Here is a 15,369-nt window from a genome sequence, read left to right as displayed (position 1 = left end):
ATTCGCGGGAGGCGCAAGGCATCAGGCCCAGGTGGCAAGGGTCGTGGGAGATCAGAATTACCACCCTCGGGGGTGGCTCACGTGGTCCAGGGGTGGGAGGTGATGAAAGAGGAGGCAGCTGATAGGCTGAAAGAAGCAGGTCAAAGGACAGGGAGCTGCGCCGGGGTGGAGGGGGTGGAGGGGGTGTGGGCGCAGTTCCTGGGAAGGGGGCTGTGTTCAGAGTCAGGATTCCAAAGACGGAGCAGCCGGACTGAGGACAGGCTGAAGGTGTGACTAGAGGGGTGGGCGGATTTAGTTAGCAGACAAGATTGTTGGTGATGAAAGAGGAAGCCAAATGCCAGGCCTGCAGATCTGTCTCTGGATTTTGAAGCCTCCGGGGATGGCGGCAGTCCAGTGACGAGAAGGTTGTGAGGTGAGATTCTCCAGGGCTACAGAAGCAGCGGGGCGGAAGCGGAGACAGGCTGGTGGGGCCTGCTGGCCTGACGTACGGGGGAGCAGGGCTCTGTGCATGGGCAGTGACCTGGAAGCAGCCTAACAGTATGAGAAAGACCCTGTCCTCCCCGCAGCTGTGAGGTCCCTGGGGTGTGGGACCACGAGAGTGTTGCTGGGGTTTCTGAGCCAGTGCCCCTGAGAAGAGAAAACCCTCTGCAGGGAGAGGGGGAAAGTGTTAGATTATTTTTCCAGGGACTGGACATCCTGGAGGGCAGAGTGGAAAGCGTGGTTTGGAGGGCGTCCTTGGGAGGCGGGTGAGGAGAGAGGGAACCCAGCACGGGTTGGGCACGGACAGCACAGGAAAGTGTGCATCTCAGTTACCAGGGGCTCCCTGGTTTTTGTGTGATTGGCCGTGTTTAGGCAGCTGCACTTTTGCCCAGAGAATTCGTCCCAGCATTAGGACTCAGATTTTACTCCCACCCATGGTTTCACTTTCTCAGCTCTGGGGCAGTACACTGGGACCACGGTCCCCGCCTCGCAGGGCTCTTGGGAGGAATAGGCGGGGTGACTGTGTGAAGCGCGTGGTGACTCGGGCCAGGCTCACAGCAGGTGCTCGTAAATGCTGCTCTCCTCCCTGGCGTTAGTTTCACAGGATGTAAAGCTAGCGACATTTACAACAAGCCAGAGTCCGCTGTGGGGACACCCCTCCCACCCTCCCTGCACCCCTCTCACCCTCCCTGCACCCCTCTCCTGTATGCTGTGGGCCTCCCAGGACTCAAAGGCCGATGGATAGTAAATCCCAGCTGAGGTGAATAGGGTCTTCTCTTGGGACTTTTAAGTTGCAACCTTGGTTCCTTCAGGTCACAGCAGGGCACAGGTGACCCCGCGCTCAGAACCTCTCTCCCTGCAGAGCAGTTCCTGCCCTGGGTGGTGGCATTCACTGGCTGGAGGGAGCCCTGGGCTGAGGAGGGTCTGAGCCGGCCTGTGCTGCTGCAGAGAGCCCATGTCCCAGAACTTTCCAGTGACCGCAACCAGACAGGGGCTCAGGCAGGGGCCTCACGGACTTGACTTGGAGGGTGTGTGCACCCTTTGCTGGGTTTGGTTTTCCCTATGGGAATCCCGGCCTCCAAAGCAGGGCCCAGCGGACGGTTGTGGGCTGAGTCTGCGCCACTGTGAGCTTGCTGTGCGCAGTGCTGTTTTGTTCTTTGAATTTCTATTCTTCGAATGGAGCTAAATTCCCAGCCGCGGGACCCACTCCTCCCCTCTCTTTTACCCAGGTTCCACTTCACGTGTGGCCACCACTTCCTCAGCCCCGACACACAGCCAGCTCTGTGACCGGGCTGGACTGAGTCTGAGGTCCGGGGGCACCGCTGCTCCCCGAGGCTGTGAGGCTGAGGAGGGGCTGGGGCGGGAGCAGCCCGCACAGTCCTCTCACTAAGGACGGGGCCACCGTGTGTCCACTGCGCACTTGGAGACTTTCTCTGGCTCATCACCCTGAACAGGGGGGCTGGCTGTCCTGGAGCAAGTTGAACAGGCCTGCCTGGGCCTCCCGTTCCCGGTGCCCCATTCATTTCCTACCTGCCGGTGCGGCTGTTTGCAGACTTCCTTTAAGTTGGGGTCTCAGAGCGTTGGGCTCCCACTCCTCCTCCCTGGGGCCTCCTGACCAGCCGTCCCCAGACGTCCTTCTCCCCCTTAACTGCTCACTGGTCTCCTGGGAGCTTAGAAAACTCCCACCGCCCAGGCTACACCCCAGACCCATGAATTCAGATTCTCTTAAGAGTGAGGTCCCAGCAGTGGTATTTTTTTAGATCTCCTAGGGTGATTCCGAGTGTGGAGAGGCCCGAGAAGCATCGTTCTAGAACCTCATTGTGGCCCCCGGAGAGGCTGTGATGACCATCCCTGCAGAATCCAGGAGGCTTTCTGTCCAACTGAAGGAACACAGTGTGAGTCTTCACACAGAGGAGGCTTTATTACAAAGAAACAGGGGAGGCGGGACTCTCTGTTGCTTATAAATATAATTTATTACCTGTTTAAAAATTCTTCCTTACATTTTATACATAGTGGCTGACAGAATAAATGCAGGCAAATTTACAAACCCAGGGTCTGCAGGAAAGACGGGGAGAGGCAGCCGGCGAGAGGGGAGAGGCACGGCCAGGCGGGCATCCCTCACCCCCGCCGCGGACAGGTCGCCCAGAGAGCACGCGTCCGCTGGGGAGCTTCTGGAAAAGAAATTGCATAGAAGGTGCAGCAGGAGGGAACTCCACCACAAAAGAAGTGTTCTGTATCTGAAAAGCCAAGCTTGTGTTGTCGTGTTTAAAGAAAGAAATCCAACCAAGCACAGAACCTTAATCTGACATTTCTGCGGTTGAACTGTTCCACAGGGAATAGCAGGTGCCCGACACGCCCTTCACAGCGGACTGCTGGGGAGTTTCCTCTGACACACTCTGCTTCTCCTCTTTAGAAAGGGCGAAGAGGGAGGTCACCAACTTGCAACAGGTCAACATTAAACTCAGTGAACACATACAACACTGTGACATCCAACACACACATACATACACACGCACACACAGAGGTGATATTCCCTGCCACTGGGCTACGTGCATTCTGTCTGGAGAGTGAGGGAATCCCTTCCAAGGGGCGGCCTGGGAAGGGGCGAAGGGGAGAATGCAAATCGCACTCAGCTTGTCCTGATCGCTGTCCTCTTTCTTTCCCAAAGCCTGGAGGAGTGTGCATTTGAATGTATACCCCTATGTTTATAGGTGTCATAGGGACTCTGAGCACATACAAGGGCGAAGGCATTTCCCGCTGGCTGTAGATTTTGTGCTCTTTCATGCTGTTCTAAACAGGCATAACATCCAGGACACACAGCTCAGGCCATGATTCTCTGAGGTTGTGCTGATGATCAGAGGTCAAGGGCTCATCAATTCTTAGGCTGCTGATCAGCAAAATTTGCCTACGACTCACGTTCTGAACTCCAGAACTGAGCGTTATTTCACCCTAGGTCGATGCCATCGGGTTTAGCAGCAGCTCTGATTAGTGCCAAGCCCAGCAGACCTTTGGAATTTAAGGTTGGCATGTAGGATTCAAGCATATTTGTAAAAGATCCTGAAGTGTTAATGGCCTTCAGCAATGCATCCTTTCGCTGAGGCACAATCTGAAATGGCATGTTAGAAGGCTGGTGTACAGGAGCAGAGCCTTCAGCTGGTGGGCAGCTGACTGTATCTCAGGGCACCGTTCTTGTTTTCTACTCAACAGCTGGTAGGCCAAGACTCTTGTGACGTTCTGCAAGGATTCCTGACTTGGGATTCCGGAAGATCTCTGGACAGACCTCTGCGCTGTGCAAGAGTGTAAGTACACGGCAGGCTGGGAAGCAGCCTCTGACACCCGCTTGGTTTTGTGTGCTCGTGCATTTGTGCAGGCCTGTCTGTCTGCCCTCCTGGCAGCACCTCCCCTGTCTGTGTTAAAATAGGGCGAGGCGTGTATGTTACATGTGGTTGAATGAGCCCATTAATATCCCACCTGGAGATCAACACAGGGAGGTGACAAGCCCACTGTAAAGAGAGCCATGAACTCTTCTGAAGACAGATGTTTAGAGTAGTATTTCTGAAAATGAGGGCGATCACACAAGGCTGATAAGACTAAAGGATCAGGAAGTTAATTGTTAGTCTGAGGGGAGACTCGCCCGGTGACATACAAGGCCATCTCCCTACTTTTCAAAAATAGTTGATTTTCAGTCATGAATTCTGGAAATATTTATGATTCCATTTGGCTTACTTGACCTGTATGGACACAGGCTTAATTTAACAATGGTTACTATGTATTTATTCCCCTTATGCGTTATTCCATTAAAAAGATCATTAGCGATGCAAGGGAACTATTTCAAAGTGATCATTACAGCCAGAGATTAAACAGATGGATTTCTTAGGGTAAAGAAATAGCACTCCATTGCACAGAGGCAAAGTTCTAAGGATTTCAGTCAACACTAGCTCAGTCAGGTTTAAAAAAAATACACACACAGAAACAATCCAAAGAAGCAAAGTGTAATAGTTGGTCCTATGAGGCACTCGAAAGGTAAATCAATGTTGTATTTCTTTGAGATAATCAATAATAAAAATATTTTCCTTATGGGATCCATAAAATCTAATGCTCCTTGACCCTTATAATCATCTTTACAAATAACTGGCTTTGAGCAAAGGCATTCTGATTCACAAAAGCTCCTCTGTTCTCAAAGAAGATGGATAAAACCTAACTTCACTTTGGCTGTTTCCAGCCATCCTGTCTCTCATCGGCTTTGGCCTTGCACTGAGCTTCTCCGTGCGAAACTGCTAACTTGTCGAGAACAACTGTTCAGCAAAAGCCAAAGCTCCCATTCAAGCTGAAGACTGAAAACTCGACAAGTGAATGTCTTCCACCTACTTGACGCTCTCCGGCAGGTCAGTACTTTTACTTTCTTTGCCTCCATGGGGGTGGAGCGTGTAGCGGCAAAGGCTTGTGAATTCTGGGGAGACAGGTGTTCAGCTGCTGCCTTCCCCGGACGTTACTGCCGGAGGGGAAAGCAGACCAGGAGCACAGCAAGAGCCTTGTCTGCTCCTCTCCAGAAGTCAGAAATCTCGATTCTACCATTGGGATGTTTACTTTGAAGGCATTTCACTTATAGGAGAAACACCTCTGTGAAAACACTGCTGACTGTGGATTCCAGGGTGCTGTGGACTCAGTCTCCATGAAGTCTCCCTGAAGAACGGTTCTATGGTTTGAATGCTGGGAGACTAAAGTCTATAAAGTAACAGTATATATAAAAATGGCTGATGGCTATGCACTTCAGTCACGGACGTCTCACCCCAAATGCGGCCCTGGCTTTGGAGGCGCTTACATGGCTCATGTGAGGATGGGGATTTTTCTGCGTAGCTGAGGTGAGCAGCCTCGCCTGTGTTCATGCTGTTTATGAAAAGGCTGTTGGCTGTGAGCGCCTCGGTGTTACACGTTTGGCATCGCCTTGTGCCTAATTATCAGTTCTGAATCTAACTTCTGTTCCTCCCAGATCACTTTAAGGAAATCTGCATGAATTTGGTGAGAGGAAAATGAAAACAGAATGAAACCTCTGCCTTTAGATCTCCAAATTCAGAAGAAAGGAAGCTAATTTCTTCTTGAGTAACAACCACAATTTTCGCTTCACTGGACATAGTACTTTCATTTGCATATATAAAACTTATTTCTACATGGATGCTTTTTCCACTCCAAAACTAATTGTTAGAGAACTAAAAGATGATTTAAAACACACAAAGCCCAATGAAAAATATGTGTTAAGAACAACTCTTTAAAAACTGTTTTGTAAAGATTTATATGTATTTCGATAATTTCTATAACCAAAATCCAACTTGAGACATGTTGTGTATCAATGAGTAACATACTAGGTTCATAATGACATAATTTTTGATACGGGAAATTCAAGTGAAAAAATGTGAGAATAAGACAACTGTACTTGAAGTGAGCCTTTCCCCACACCTGTTTGTCATAAAGGTCCTGTTGACTCTACAGGTTTTCTTTTCTTTTCTTTTGTCAGACAGCTTTTCCTGAGTTTTTCTACCAAACTCAGGGTAGATAGTGTTGTCCACCACTAGATGGCACCAGGCACAAGTGGCAGATTTTTTTTTTTCCTTCCAGATGAAGTCAGCAGCTCTTTCCTCACAAGCTACATAGAAGCGCTAGGAATTAAAGGCAGGACGTGTCACAGAAGGGCTGATGAAGTAACTCCCCATGTGCTGGACTGTTGAGTCTGCACCTTCTGCATTTGAGAGCAACCTAACAGCTGGTACTTCACTCCTTACAAGAAGGAAATCAGAACTTGCAGTGAAAATTATTTGATGTAAATGATGTGTTGGACGTACGGACATGGACATTCAGTTGACAGGGAACATGACGTGATGGGGTCCATGACAGGTAAGTGCCTCACTTACAGGGAATCAACTGTGCGTCCCGTTTCAGGCGCTGAGAAGTAGAACCAAAAACCACGAAGCACCTGAAGGGAACCCCTCAGGCCCTCAATGGCTGCGAAAATGTAGTTCCTGCTAGCTTCTGTATTTCTGTTGATGATTTTTTAAGTCAGTTTTGAAATTGATTTATCTGGATACTATCTATTTGCTCCTTTCTACTCTTTGCTTTTTTTTTTTTTTTTTTAAAGATTTCTAATTGTTGACTTCCACAGATGAGAGTGGCCCAAACCAGTAATAAGCAATCTTGAGAAGTTATTTCAAGATGCAGCAGTGGACAATAACTTTCTTTTCTCCTCCTCATTTTTAAAAATTATATATTTAAAATTTGTTCTATGTAGAATAGCTTTACTGTCTTTTGGTCACATACGCATTGCTGTAAATGTATTACTATCCACTGAACTTGTTTATTCGTGCAGTCTTTCCCTTTCACAACCAGTGTAATGTATTTTTATATGTGGTACAGGGAGTGGCCTGAAAGAGAGACTGGGCTGTATCTCTGAGACAGAAGATAAGAAATGAAAGGTATGAAAGAAAAAGCTCCCTATCAAAGTATTAAGTTTCTCAATGATGAGGATGGAAGAACCTGGGAATATCAAAAGTTACCAAAATAGTTAGGAGAGGAAATTATATGTGGAAAGAAGGGGAAAAATGTATAACATTATTTCTAAATCAAATCCAGCCAGCAATCTCGATACCTTCAGCCCAAAAGTAAACCACAGGTATGTTTTGAAAGTTCTGATTCATACGTACGGGTGCTTGTTGTTCAGTCTTGACTCTTTATTTCCCACCTGCTGAATGAATGGTGTCTCTGTGTTAAAACAAAGAGCCTGTGGTCCTAAGGAAATATCATAGTTACAAAAAGTAGTCTAATGACTGACTATTTTTCAGTTAAAAAATTTTTTTAATTAAAAAATTTTTAACCAAAACAGTAATAGAACATAATTTGCAACTAGTCAGAAAGGCAAGTGGTCCCAAGAGAGGAAAGAAAGTGATGATTAAGAGATGTCATCTCCGGGTGAACAGCATGATGCAATGACACAAAGACGAGACTTGAAAGCATAACAAATATGTTACAAGTTAGAATAATCATCTTCAAAGTTGGAGCTACTTGAAAGGCATAATGTAGCCTGGGCAAAAGACAGGGTGATTCTTTAAATGATCCAGGTCAGCGTCCATTGTGATCTTCACAGTGATGAATGAGACTGGAGGCATCACAGTGGAAGTCCAGCATTTTTGAACCTTGAGTGGATCTAATCCTACCCCTTCCTTTTACAGGTAAGGAGACTGAGGTCCAGCGAGGGTAAACGACTCTCCCAAGGTAGCACAGCTAGGCAACAACAAACCCAGAATGAGAACTGGTTTCTTGATTTCCAGGTCAGAAGCTGTCCCTCCAACCACACTGCCTCCACAGCAGACAGAGGACCAACAGGCGGCGTGTGGGGCCACGTGACCACAATACCAAGTGAGCTTTCCTGGAGGTGCGTCCCATGACAAGACTCAGGACAAAGCCCCTTCCTGAGCAAGTGGAAAGAACAGACTGATGAAGTCAGCACGCATGGACCACCTTTCCAGGACAGAGCGGTGGGAGAAAGGTAAGAGGTCAAGGAAGCGACGCCTGTTTAATTAAAATGGTGACCACGCCCACCCTGTTGCGTGAGAAGGTGCGCGGATCTAGTCAATAGCTAAACGCTAACAGTACTGCTAACAAAACAGAAGTTAAAGAAAATCCTTGTACTAGAATACTTGTAAATACTCATCAATAATAATAATGATAATACCTTTAAAAAAACACTTCAAATTGCATATTACAAACACACATGTTGTGAAGAAACGCTTGTTTGTGTGGCTGAACATGAATCACTGTCTTCCTGCGAGGCTACAGCTTTACTCCCCAAGGGCAGGAGGTGGGCGCCCTCAAGGAATAAGGTGTTTTAGCTATTTCTCCTTTACACTTAGATTCCCCACGTCCCTGATACAGACAGTAACATGGGTTCTACAAGTTCTAGAAACAGAACACTGATGGGAAGGTTATCTGAGACACTTGATGCACACGATTTGTAGGAAAAGTCTGTGATGTCTCTGTAAATTACTAATCTGAGAGAGACACAGCAAACCATCCACAGCTTCAACTCCAAATGATTTAAACAAAAATAGAACGAGCCATGGACAATGTCTGCATCCCTGTCCAATTTGATGTAAACAACGTTTGTAGAAACTGGGTTTGTTAAGAAAGTTTATCCATATATCTGGATAGCAATAAAAAGCGTTTCCTAGGAAACTGTAAGATCCTGTACCACACAGCATACAGCCCAACTAAGAGGAAAATTAGGTTGATTTCTAAATTCAAGATACACATTTGTACAACTGTTCTTAGCTCCGGTGACGACGTCCAAGCCGGGCGGCCATGGGTAGCGGCAGTCACCTGCCTGCCTTCTCTCCGCTGCGGCCTGGCCTGTGGCGCTCACTGGTCCAGGCTGGGCTTCCTGCTCAGCTGCACTCCCCTGGGCGGCCGCAGCCCCTGTGATTCTCGTCCTGCACTTTCAGCTCCAGCCTGGGTCAATACTGCCCTTCGGCTGCGAGAGACACTACTGTTTCGTGTCTTCCCATTTCTTCCAAGACAGCTGCCAGCACACTCAGGTTTCCATCTGGGAAGTTCTGTGCTTCCCAAAGATCCAGGATGACACCAGTTGGGCTTGATTTGGTGGCAAAGTAATTCAAGTACCTGTAAATGGTAATGGGAAGATGTCCTGAATGGTGTGATTTATGGACCTAGTTTCCTTTCAGTTTTTACTAAACCTCTTTGTGTCTGCATTTCTTTAAGCATCCTGGTCCCACTTGAGAAACTGTTGCTTACAGTGAGCCATCCTAAATAACTAGCTCGCTCTTAATTACATCAGCCCCAGACAGGAGACGTGATGTTTAACTTTGTTAACCTCAACTCTGAGTAAGATAATTTAAGAGACAAGATGTCTACGGGTCACATCCTAAACAGGAAATCAAGAGACATATGTTTTCTTTCCAGCCCAGGCTCTGAGCATCTTTGACAAGTCACGCCACGCCTTTTGGTTGGTAGTGATGGCAACGTCCTACAAAGCAGCTCCTGAGGTCTTTTTATAACTTAATAGCAATGCTGTGTTTAGCACGTTACTTACCCATCCAGCATTAGGTCCTACTCAACAGAGGAGGGACAATAGCTACTGAATGGATGTATTATTTAGGAGGACTTAACTCCCCAGCTTTGCAAAGTGGACTACAAAACTTGATCCTTAAATACATCAGATAAGCCCAGGATGTCTCTCAACGTGTCTGCAAGACCACAGTGCCAGATACAAGGTAAGAGCTTAATACATGTTGGTGGAATGGAAAGTAAGTAAATCTACAGGTGGAAAAAAAGGAATGTTGCCCAAAACAGCCTGACAGTTACAAGTCCTGGAGCCCGGCCACACCCACCTGTCCAGGTTTAGCTTGTGGGCCAGCATCCTCCAGTCATGACCCCTCGTCTGCGGGGCGTCCAGGCTGCTGCAGAGCTTCTGCCGGATCGGCGGAGGGATGCTGAAAGCGCTGGGGCCCGTCATGGTGGTGATGGTGCTGGCTGGATCCAGCAGAGGCAGATCAGTGCCAGTAGGTTCCTGTAGTTCAGGCACAGGAACAACACAGCGTTATTTCTGAAGACAAAAGCAATCCTTACTGAACCTCGCAACAGAACGCTGTGCTTTGAGTGGTAAGGAGAGATGAGGGCTGTTATCCTCCTTAGTAAGAACAGCTTCTTCTGAAACGGAAGTCGTGATTCTCTGTGACCTGGCTGAGAGGGAGAGGTACACTTTGAGCTGACTTTGCACAGCCTTGGATTTATGGGGCTTCCATAAGGGCTAGGCTAGATAGAAAGCTCAGGTGTAATTCAGGAACAGCTTTTCTAACAGGATTCTCTAGGGTGAGGGAGGAAATATCAATACTCGTAGGGGTTTCGATTTTAGGAGCGGAGAACTGTTCAAAAGGGCAGTTCTTTGAGAATGAACAGATCTGAGAGTCCAGAGACTGTCTGACCCTGCGGGGAATGCCCTGGGCAAATGCTCCAGTAAATTCTCCCTCTAACCTTTCTAGGAGATAGCTCAGTTCTGCCCTTGTTGAATGAAATGGAACACGGCTCTCCCCTAAATGGTGTCAAATTAAGACTAATTTTTCAAAAGAAAATGGTGAACATAGTACCTTGCCTCAGGGCAAGTTGCTAATGGAATTCTCCAGTCGCTGGTATGCCCTTTTTTTTTTTTAAATCTAATTTTAGTAGAGAAAACCATAAATTGGCTCTTAAGATAGTTTCAGCTCATAAAACAGCACAAATGCAAAATCTGAAATTCATCTGCAGGAGAAACTCTAATCATTTTCTGATCACTTCTGCTAGTTGGAAGAGCAAAAACAAATGTTGCCTGGGAACTATTAAAGCAATAAAAGAAAATCCACTTAATCTACTTTAAATGTCATCTCTCTTTTTTTTCAAAGCAGGTAACTCCTTGGTGTACATAATTAGTTGCTGGAGGATAAAGTAGCCACATGCAGTTCCAGCCACCAGGAAGTCTCAAAGGTCTTGCAGAGCGTTCAGCTCAGAGGTCACTGCCACTGTTGCCTGGAGCCTCCCATCCTTCGATAATCCTGCCCGGCGGGGGCCGCTGTCTGTGTCCCAGTGTCACTGGATGGTGTGCTCCATGTTCCGCGATAGCAGCCAGGGCTCACAGTGAGACCTATGCAGTCGCACTGCAGAGTCCATCCCGGGGCAAGGGACTGCGAGGACAGAGGGTTCTTCACCTCAAAGGCACAGAGCATAAACAACGGGGACCAGAAGAGTGACATGAAGGCACATGACTGTGGTTTTCAATGGACATGGGGATGTCTGCCCCAAGTGCCCAAGACTTATACTGGATATAAAATAAGGTACAGGTTGGGGTGGGCAGAGGCATAGAGAAATCCGAGGTATACCCACAGCTTAGAGCCCTCGCCCACTTTGAAGTCCTGCTGGCTTCTCGTGTCCCCAGATTTTGGCCACAATCACTCCTGGCTGCTTACTGTTATCTATCCCTTCGGCCAAACTCAGCTTCCTAAAGCCCAGAGCTGACGCCTCTCTTGCTCACTCAGGGCTCCCCTGACCAGGCGCTGAGGGCCACTTGCACAACCTGCCTGGTCGGCTGGTCTGAGGCCCCAGGTGCTCCCAGCACCAGAAAATCTGCCCACCTTCCTCAGGTTGCCTTGACCACAACTCAGTCTCCTCAGACAGGACATTCCCTGTTTCCAGGGCCTCTCTCAAGGATGTCCCTCTGCCAGTTCTTGTGCCCTCTCCCTGCATCTCTGTCAAGTAACCCCCCTCAAAGCCTGGACCAGAAAGCATCTTCCTGAAGCAGAGCCACCCAAAGCCATCGACCTGGAGCACTTCCCACAGTTCCCACCATCCACATCTGCCTGCTGGTTGTACTTGTGTTACGTCCTTTGACTTCCCAAGTCTCTTGGCCGTGAGAGTACTTTTGTCATCTTCAGAACTTCTCTGATCCTCAGGGAAGTGCCTAGCACATGGAAGCTATTCAGTGCATAGTTGTTAAAATGATACATTTTTTTCTTGCACAGAGGAGGAAGCCAGATCCTGATAGAAGTCCACCTCCTGGAGCAGCAATGAGCTTCGTTCCAGCTGGACGTGGCGAAGGGCATGGCTCCCCGGGAGGCCTGCTCACGCCTCCATGTGGTCCCCCCTTTCCTGGTGAAGGGTCTTCAAACCCTGAGTCTCCAGCCTTGGCCACTTTGCCTGTGTGGAGGAAAGGAATCCAATAGGGCAGAATTTGTCTGTCTTATCAGGTGGCTGACAACAGCCTTGGAGGTAAAAGAAAAATACATACATACATGCATTTACATTTCATCTGGTAATTTCAATTGCTATTAGTTCTTCCTTTACTTCCAGGTAAAAGTAGAGTTTACTCTCAACAGAATGCTTATTACAATAACTGTTTATGATATTGGTACCATCTGTCTTTGATGTTATGGTTCCCTGAGTTAAACATACGATTTTTCACTATTAACCAAACAGCTGCCATGGCTCACATTTTCAACACTCCCCAGGAGAAATCCAGTCCTTTGTGAAGTCACTTAGAAAACTAGATTTTCCCATGGGTGGTTTTGAACAGGTTATAGAAAACAAAAGAGGGAAACAGGATGACGAGAGCAGAGTGAGGCTCTGTACATTTTTACTACTGTTCTTTACGTGCACAAAAGTGCCGAGGGTCAGTAGTTAACAGGGTTGTAATGTCTTTGTCTATAGTTAAAACAAAATACAAGTCCTGAAGAGACTAAGTTTCTCTTTTCTACATTTTTTTCTCTCGGTGGTGATGAGTAGCTTCCCCGTTGCTACTTCCCCATGCCCTCAAAACAACGTCTTTCATCATTTACATTTTGATACTCATTCATACCCATATTCTTAACTCTTCTAGACGTTCTCATTCTGAAATTTCATCTCTGAGACTAAAGGCTTTATATCTAGTTAAGGCATCTCTAGCCAAGGCTCTCTTGGCATCACTACGGTCTATGTCAAGCACAGCCTGCTCTCCTGGGGAGGGGGGCAGGTCCTCCTCCTGACTAGGGAGGCCAAGGGCCAAGTCGCTTTAGCAACTTGATGAGGGGTGGAGGGTGGCTGGGGGGTGGGGCAGCACATTCCTGGAAAGTCAGCTCATTCTTGGGAGACAGAACATTGGAACTGCACCCCCAGCCCACCTGCCAGCTTGCCGTGTGACCCTCGGAAGGAGCGCTGTCCAGAAGACAGACGCCACCGACGGAGCCTTTTCTCTGGTTAGTTATGGCTTGTCAATCACAGGGCACCCCTCCTTGGAGCTTTTGATGAGGGTCCAGGCCTCAGGGCTCTGCAGAGCCTCGCTCCCCAACATCAGCCCCCGACTCATCCTCTCTGGGCTGCATGCACCACATTCAAATGCTAACAACAATGGTGGGACTCAGTGACCCAGAAGTAAAAGCCGCAGAGTGCCCCTTAATCCCCAAAGTCATCTGACTCGGGTCATCCTCTGTTAAATGTGCTCTGAGATGACTGCTGCCAAGCTGCAAAAGAAATCATCTTTCCTCTACATTGGCACGAGAAAGAAAGTCCTTAAGCTGTGATGAGACCATACGACGGTCTCTCGGCGGCGAGCCTGCTGGGGGAGCCAGGACTGACCGGCGCGCTTTCAGAGGCAGCTGCAGCTGGTCCACCTTTTCATCACACAGCAGACACTCACGCTGAACAGAGAGCAAGCATCAAAGGAGTAGACCTCCTCCTCCCCCACAACAGTCCGCAGCCTTTGTTGTCCCTGGAGCTGGGTGGTTACTGAACTTTGCAGGCCTGCTGGGCCTGGAAAGTGAAAACACCCTCCTGAGCCAGCAGGGGTGGTGCTGTGGGCCCGGGAGATAGGCCTGCACGTCGCCAGGCCCGGCGGTTGCCATGGCGCCCTGACACCAAGATCATGCCTTGTGAATGTCACTGAGGTCTGTGACTAAAGTTGTTTATGAGTCGAAAGTCTCCTGAAGCGGCAGGAGGAAACGATGGCCACGCCTCGTGGGCTGTGGGAAAGGGATGCGGCGGCGTCAAGGCTGACGTGCACCCTCCTGAGTTTGCTAAGGAAGACAGTCTGTAAATACTACGTGGGGAGCGAGACACACCTAACACGGTGGTGACATTTCATTCTTCACTGTGCACGAGACAGCCGGGGAGAAGCAGTCTTTTAAATCATGCACTGTCCTGCTGTAGCCCTAAAATACGACAGTTCTGTGCTATGTGGCACAGAGAGCAGGGCCCACCTTAGCTCCATGGGCCAGAAGGCTCTGCCTCTGCCCAGCGGCTGTATCCTTTTCTTCCTGCAGCCTGAAGGATTTCCACGGTTCTAACTCCAAGCTATGGGGTGCCAGGTAACCGCTAAGATCACGAGCCCCTCCCCCCTCTTTCTATCCAGAGAAGTTTTAAACATCAGTGATGACTTACTTCTGTAAGAGGGATGTATAAAAATTCCCACCTGAAGGGAGTGAGGGTCACCACAAGGCAAAGCAATGTCGCGGCCACTGGGGGAAAATGTGGAGATGTTACTTCTATTTCGGGACCATCTCTCCCACCCTGGGGGAAAAAGGCATCTCTTCTATTTGGAGGCTGATGTATAAGAAAGCACGGAGACCAAGAGATTTCTCCTTTCAACAGAGAAAAAAGGAAAAGGAGGGGCAGGCAGCACGCACTCAGACCAAGGTGGGCGAGTTCCGAGGAGAGGCAGGGGTGCAGGAACAAGGTGCAGGGGGGAAGCTTTGGGAAAGTTACTCCATGTGCAGCTACCTAAATTAAACCTTATACTTGAAATTCAGATCTGTGTAAAAAGTGAAACCATTATCCTTAAATTCATGTCACAACATATAAAAAGGCTTGTCTTTTGAAAAGGATCCTCTCTTGTGTTCTTTTTCTATTAACAAGCAGGCCCTCCAGAGAGCTCTTCAGGACTTCCCCTCGAGCCTCCGTGGAGATACTTTTCACCCCCCTCCTCCTCCCCGAGCTCCGTCCCTCCCTGATCGATCAAAGACAGATGAGCGCCTCTCACCTCAGACACGGTGCAGCTGAGCTGGAAGATCTGCCCTTCTCCTTCCACCTGCCGCACACACAGCTTGCAGACCAGCTCCACTGTGTTCAGGCTAAATCTTTCCAGAGTGAACGTGCAGTGGAGGTTTCTCTGAGACCCACTCCAGATATGGTAGAAAGGAATTTCCTAAAACAGATGGAAGTGTTGACACAGTGCTGCCAAGTGCTTGTCTCAGTGTTTGTGACACATATCACCTCATTTAATCCTCACAACAGGCCCGTGGACAAGTACAGCCCGACCCACTTTTCAGATGAAAACCCTGAGGCTCAGAGAGGTTAAATAACTTACCCAGAGTCGAGGTCATAGCCCAG

The 15,369-nt window shown here is 48.4% G+C and overlaps 1 protein-coding gene and 1 long non-coding RNA gene across 3 annotated transcripts in view; one reads left to right on the top strand and one right to left on the bottom strand.

Annotated features, from left to right (window-relative positions):
• Positions 1 to 160: 160 nt before the first annotated feature.
• Positions 161 to 9,877, top strand: LOC116157839 (uncharacterized). The gene is made up of 7 exons (XR_010380565.1): positions 161 to 412; positions 2,241 to 2,375; positions 3,688 to 3,779; positions 4,703 to 4,865; positions 5,090 to 6,369; positions 7,797 to 8,014; positions 9,445 to 9,877. It is a non-coding gene; the product is annotated as an uncharacterized LOC116157839 (long non-coding RNA).
• UNC5C (unc-5 netrin receptor C) overlaps positions 7,303 to 15,369 on the bottom strand; it is a 338,935-nt gene continuing 330,868 nt past the window's right edge. For both annotated transcript variants that reach the window (XM_010980601.3, XM_010980602.3), the window contains 3 exons: positions 15,020 to 15,184; positions 9,873 to 10,051; positions 7,303 to 9,144 (listed from right to left, as the gene is read on the bottom strand). In XM_010980601.3, the coding sequence (XP_010978903.1) occupies positions 8,979 to 9,144; positions 9,873 to 10,051; positions 15,020 to 15,184 (510 nt within the window). In that variant the 3' untranslated portion in view covers positions 7,303 to 8,978. The remainder of the gene's footprint in view (positions 9,145 to 9,872; positions 10,052 to 15,019; positions 15,185 to 15,369) is intronic.

This window comes from Camelus dromedarius, chromosome 1, assembly GCF_036321535.1.
Source record: "Camelus dromedarius isolate mCamDro1 chromosome 1, mCamDro1.pat, whole genome shotgun sequence".
Taxonomy (NCBI): domain Eukaryota; kingdom Metazoa; phylum Chordata; class Mammalia; order Artiodactyla; family Camelidae; genus Camelus; species Camelus dromedarius.
The sequence above is the reverse complement of the archived record's forward strand: the minus strand, read 5'-3'. Positions and strand labels throughout refer to the sequence as shown.